The following is a 6,371-nucleotide window of genomic DNA, read 5'->3' as shown; positions in this document are numbered from 1 at the left end:
TAATTTAAATTTATTAAAAAAATAATCATTTATTTATCATATTTTAAAAAAAATTGTACATTTTTTACTATACATATTACTTTCAAAATTAATATATGGACATTAGATACATATCATATTCAAAAACATGTATTGTATCTACATGAAATCCATCCATCCCAACCACACTAATCCTATCTCTACCCATCTTAAATTTACTTAACCCACAAATTAAGTTTGACTGAATCCATTTAATCTATATTTCATCTAACTTTTGAAGCCGTAATAAATGAAGTTAACTCACATATGAACGCATTTTAACACTCCCCACTATTTGGCTTTTGGAATATGGAACCTTCAAAAGTATGCAAATTTCCCCTAATTATAACACCATACTGCCTTATAGTTTGAACCCACCGCCCATCACCTAATCCCGTTTACATTTCTGTGGGAAAGCAAAACACTTTTACAAACACATTAAATTGTTTAAAATACTAACATAACTGATTTATAACTACTAAACCTTAAATGAATTCATTTACCTGCTTCACTTTAATTAATAATTTTAAAATATTACTTCTATTAAATGCTTTTACTATCTACTCATGAACCCAGACTAATAACCTTCTGATTTAATGACATGTTGATAAATCAAACTAAAAATGAAAAACTACTAAAATTGAATCAAAATAAATATTCAAGAAATTGTGTTCAGAATCACTCAATAAATTTATTGTAGTTCCACACGATAAAACTTTATGTAATGTTTTTTGATAAAAACGGTAAACTTTTTTATACAATCTTTGTGAGAAAAATTATAAATATTTTCATACAACTTTTGTAAGAAAATTATAAACTTTTCGATTAAATATAATTAAGTAAATTCCTCGTATATTCAAAGAATTTACTGAACATCACTCAAGTCAACTTTCTACATTAAGTTTGTACTTTTTCTTATTTATATCACTTATAGTGAGATTTTGGTAAATACGAAAAAAAAAATGGTGGAAAAAAAAACGTGTCAATACCATAAACAGAGACTTTTAAGTCAAGCACAAGTTTTTGTTGTACTTAGTAGCAAAAACGTGACTTTTGACGAATGCAAGAAGAGCGTGTATACATAGAAAAACCCACCCTGCATAAAAAAAGTCTCTACCTTTTATATTAAGGTTCCAATGGGTCCAAAACGAAAGGAGTGTTTGTTCTCCACCACAAACTCAAAAATGGATAAGCAATGGATTCTATTCCTTCTTCATTTGATGCCCCTCTTCGCCGTGTTCACACATGGAGCTGCATCTTCCACATGCCCCATGGATCTCTCCTATGTTGGTTCCATTCCCTGGGACACTTCAATCTGCAGAGAAGACCCTATCGACAAGAAACACTGTTGCGACACACTAAGGAGTGTCTTTGCCATTGGCCTCGCTGAGCGCCTCAAAGATCATCACATATTTTACCTTCCTGATCCAAACACTTCCTCCGCTTGCTTACATGACTTCACACGCAGGCTTTCAGCCTTGTCCATCCCCCAAAACATGGTTCCTTTTTGCTTCCCCAACCCATCACGCTTTGTTTTCAACTCTTCGGCTTGTTTGGGTATCAGAACCGTGGAAGATTGGAACTTTACGGTTGGCGACGATACCCCTTTGAACTCAACTTGCAATGGGGACCTCAAAGACAAAACACGCTGCAGAGTTTGCAGTGATGCTGCTGACACACTCAAAAACAAGCTCAAAGCTATTGACCCACGTGCTGACGCCACAAAGTGCTTTTACTACATAGTGTTGTACGCTGCAGCTCTTGTTAACCCGTTTGGTACAACCGATATAAGCACCACTTCTTGCATACTTTGCCTGGAGAACAGTGCGGTGGCACAAGGGTCAAGTCATGGAGTAGAACTGTGGAAGCTGGGTTTCGCGTTGATGGGTGTTTGTATCGGTGTTGTGCTTGCTATTGTGATGATTGTTGTGTACAGGAAGTGGGATGAGAGAAAGAGGCAGAGTGTTTATCACAGGGAGATTGAGAAGAAGGTGAGGGCATGTGTTTTGCCTAATGCTGGTGCGAAATGGTTTCATGTAGAGGAGCTTGAGCGTGCAACTGAGAGATTTTCGCGGAAGAATGTGGTTGGACAAGGTGGTGATGGGGTTGTGTATAAAGGTACTCTTTCTGATGGTGCTGTTGTTGCTGTTAAGGAGATTTATTATTTGGAGGGTAAAGGGGATGAAGAGTTTTGCTATGAAGTGGAGATCATAAGCAGAATAAAGCACAGGAATCTTCTTGCTCTTCGTGGCTGTTGCATTTCAAGTGATGATTTGGAAGGCAAGAGAAGGTTTTTGGTTTATGATTTTATGCCTAATGGGAGTCTGAGTGACCAAATGTGTTGTTATGGTGCTAATAGGCTAACATGGCCACAAAGGAAGAGCATAATCCTTGATGTGGCTAAGGGGCTTGCTTATTTGCATTATGAAATCAAACCCCCAATTTATCATCGTGACATAAAGCCTACCAACATACTTTTGGATTCCAAAATGAATGCTAAATTGGCAGATTTTGGGTTGGCCAAGCAAGGTTCTGAGGATGAGTCTCATCTCACCACAAGGGTTGCTGGCACATATGGTTATGTAGCACCAGAGTATGCTCTGTATGGGCAACTAACTGAGAAAACTGATGTCTATAGTTTTGGTATTGTTATTCTTGAAATCATGAGTGGAAGAAAAGTGCTTGATGTTATGGATTCATCTGCTGCTTTAATTACAGATTGGGTATGGACAATGACAGAATCTGGAAAGATGGAAGAAGTTTTTGATCAATCAATAAGAGAAGGGCAAGAAAAAATTATGGAAAGGTTTGTTCTTGTTGGAATGTTATGTTCTCATTCGGCTGTGGCATTAAGGCCTACTATTGTTGAGGCCCTTAAGATGTTAGAAGGAGTAATTGACATTCCCCAATTACCTGAGAGACCAATGCCACTGGGTCATGAGTCCTTCCAATCTTCTTTGTTGCATGGTTTACAAAGAAGTGGTTGAACATGTAAGCCACTTGTTTATCTTATTTTAGTGTGAGCAAAATGTAAATACACGTCTGTTTCCTTATGCATTAGGTAGCACTTTTACTGGTAAAGTTCAAAAAAAAAAATCATATTGTAAAATATTTGTGTATTCAAGAGTAGGAAAATTAGTGATAAGGATTAAATGTATTTTAGGTTCCTCAAACCTTGCTTTTTGTTTGGTCTTCCAAATTTTGTTCTCAGAATTTCCCACTGGAATGTGTATACTTTTATCTGTCAAATTTGGTACTTTAGGAGCATTGAAAGACAAGAAGGCTTTTTAAAATTGTCCACTTGATGATAATTGCGTTAGTGTATATATATATATATATATATATATATATATATATATATATATGTCAGAATTTAGTACTTAGGAGTACCAAAAGCCTTTAATTTCATTATTTGCTAGTGTATGTTATCTGTCATAATATGGTAAGTGTTGGCTTTTCATGATAATTGAAGCTTCCAAGTTATAACATGTCCAAATCAGTAAAACAAAACATCAAACATTTTAGTTTAGCAGTCAATTAGAACCAGAACTGTGTAACTTTTCACCTCAACACGATTTAGCATTCCTGTGAATTAGAATGGTGTCGATATGCGAAGATTTTATATGAATACAAAAATTTCCCTATGAAATTACATTACTCTGTATGTGAATTTCCTTGCCATGTGCTATACCAATAAACACCTCCCACGTAGATTATTTGATACTTGTCTGCTCTTAATTATATGATATACAACTTTTTTTATCCGTAACATATTGTACTTTCACATGATAAAATACTAGACTATATAATAAGAGAATATAAAACTTTAAAAGCCTCGTGTAACATATAATAGCATGTTATATTTTTTATTGACATTTGTGATCGATATTATTTTTCAAACCGGTGTAAAACACAAGAAAATGATGAGGAATTATCTGAATTGTGTCTGTCTGATCCATGTGTCAAGGTATTTGATGCGTTACCAAACACGTGTGAAGTTAAGAAAATACATTTTTGTCGTCCTTTCTGCAAAACGCGTGTTTGGGCCAAAGCCAACCAAAGTTGACCAGTAAAACCTGAATTCTCTGAAATGGTTATCCTCTATTATACTAATAGCTAACAAAATCAGTTTTTCTCCATCACAAACTCAAAATGGAGAACCAAGTGATGCTCCTTCCTAACAATTTTGTGAAGACAAATTAACCTTAAACTCACTTCCTTCCTAATATGGTATCAAAATCTATGTTAGTAGAATTTGTTGAGTGTATGGTACCACCATTTAATGAAGACACACTACCTAACAAACCTCAGCACTACAAGTTGAATACTGAGTTTGCTAATGCAATCTAGTGCACTAATAAAAGGGTCATCAAATAAAAGAGAAAGAGTGATGAAGCTGGTTTTTTCGTTATTGGGTGGTGTTATTGGTGTTTGTTTGTTTTTGTACTGGTGGTCGTGCACAGGAAGTGAAAAAAGAGAAGGAAGGAAAATGTTCATTCATTACAGGGAAGTTGAAACCAAGGTCACGGCCAGTGTTTTGCCTAAAACTGGTGCCAAATGGTTTCACATATTCTCCTGCATCTTGCTCAGCTGTCACCTCATTTTCTATTGTGTTTTCTGTACTCATAATGTAACAGTGCTGGAAAACAAAGAAACAGAACCACCAAAAAACAGTGATAAAAATAGCTACTCTATAATGGCCCCTGATTTATTGCAAATTAGTTCAACGGCAATACATTCTGGAAAAGGAAACAAAATAACAGGATTCAAATTGAAATGATGATTTTCAAATCTACTGCTGCGGAATGAAAAGGGACTCATTCATTCCAGGATCCATTCCTACAATTACAGGGCAACATGGTGATTAGGGATAGTCAACCGTGACATTCAGAAAGGTACTCAGAGATAGAAAGATTTCAGAGAATAATCAGGGAGAGAGAATTTTCCATGCCAAATTTGTTAATCTTCCACAATGAAATCACGCCATTTAGCATTTTCCTTTCTTGTACGTGTGCTCCTGCGTATACCCATAGTATTTTATCCCTCTGACACCTGTGGCTCCTTTGCTCAACAAACTTTTCTTTTCGTGTCATATTTTTTAATGCATTTGTTACATTACTTCCCTTTGACAATAACCTTGTCCTCAAGGTTAAGCTGAGGATAGGCCTTCTTGAACTCTTCCATCTCTTCCCAAGTGTTATCAGCATCACGCAATGAATTTCATTGGACAAATCTTATATGGCAACATCACTGGACCACATTCGTTTGTTGTTAGTGGTAGGGGAAGTATGGTTGACTAATATTCCTTTGAAACTTCCTCAACGAGATGTGAAATACTGGGTATATCTTTGCAGATTCTGGCAATAGCAATCTGTAAAAGATTTACCCAATCTTTTCAAGGTCCTCAAATGGTCCAAAACATCTGACACTCAATTTTTAGTTTTTTGTCAAAGCAACAAAATTTTGTCTGAGGTTGTAATTTAACCAAAGCCAGATCACCCTCCTCCAATTGTACATCCCAGCTTTTTTTATCTGCCTGTAGCTTCTTATAGTTCTTGGCACGATTTAATTTCATTTTTATCTTTGTTAACAAAGCATCATGGGCCTTAAGGGACTGTTATAGATACGGAGGATCGTTCTGATTGTGTTTGTACTTGATTATAGATGGTGGTAATTTCGCATAGACCGTTTGGTAAGGAAAATTGAGATGCTGAGATGAAAAGCTGAATTATACCAACACTTGCCCTTGGTAACATATAAGACCAATCTTTAAGGTGGTCAAAAACAAAACACTAAGTACATTTCAAGAGTTTTGTTTAAGGCTTTGTTCACTTTGATAGATGGATTTGAGGGAAAAGGAGAGGATGGGTTTGAGTGAATTTGAGAGTGAAAGGTATGTTGTTTTTTTTAAGGGATTTAGAGGTGATTATGAGTGAATTTAGAAGTAAAGTTTATAAGAGTTAGTAAGTGATTTAATTGATATGATAGATAAAAAAATATTTTAATATATTTAAAAGAGATATTACTATTTTGCCCTTATGTAATAAGTAGTATAAATTTGTATTTATATGAGTTTTAATCAATTTTGAAATTTTTTTATTTAATGCTACACTTTAAATAAATAATTTACAAAAATTAATAAAATAAATTAATTTTTTTCATAGTATTAAAATAAATTTTACGAAGCATTTGTGGATAACATTTTATTTCAAATAAAAAAATTTGAGATCGGTTCCAAGCTTACGAGAATCAATCCAATACACTCAAATGTCCCATTTTCGTTCTACATATCATGGGATCGGATCCAAATACTTATGGATTGATCTTGAACATAGTGGCTATTCATGAACAGT

The 6,371-nt window shown here is 34.8% G+C and overlaps 1 protein-coding gene across 1 annotated transcript; it reads left to right on the top strand.

Annotated features, from left to right (window-relative positions):
• Positions 1 to 1,149: 1,149 nt before the first annotated feature.
• On the top strand, positions 1,150 to 3,267 carry LOC114193505 (probable receptor-like protein kinase At1g11050). Its single transcript, XM_028083332.1, has one exon. It carries the CDS (start codon positions 1,155 to 1,157, stop codon positions 3,003 to 3,005), a length of 1,851 nt encoding a protein of 616 aa, XP_027939133.1. The 5' UTR covers positions 1,150 to 1,154; the 3' UTR covers positions 3,006 to 3,267.
• The last annotated feature ends 3,104 nt before the right edge of the window (positions 3,268 to 6,371 follow it).

This window comes from Vigna unguiculata, chromosome 8, assembly GCF_004118075.2.
Source record: "Vigna unguiculata cultivar IT97K-499-35 chromosome 8, ASM411807v1, whole genome shotgun sequence".
In the NCBI taxonomy this organism is placed as follows: domain Eukaryota; kingdom Viridiplantae; phylum Streptophyta; class Magnoliopsida; order Fabales; family Fabaceae; genus Vigna; species Vigna unguiculata.
Note: the sequence above shows the minus strand (reverse complement) of the source record. Positions and strands in the feature narration are given on the sequence as shown.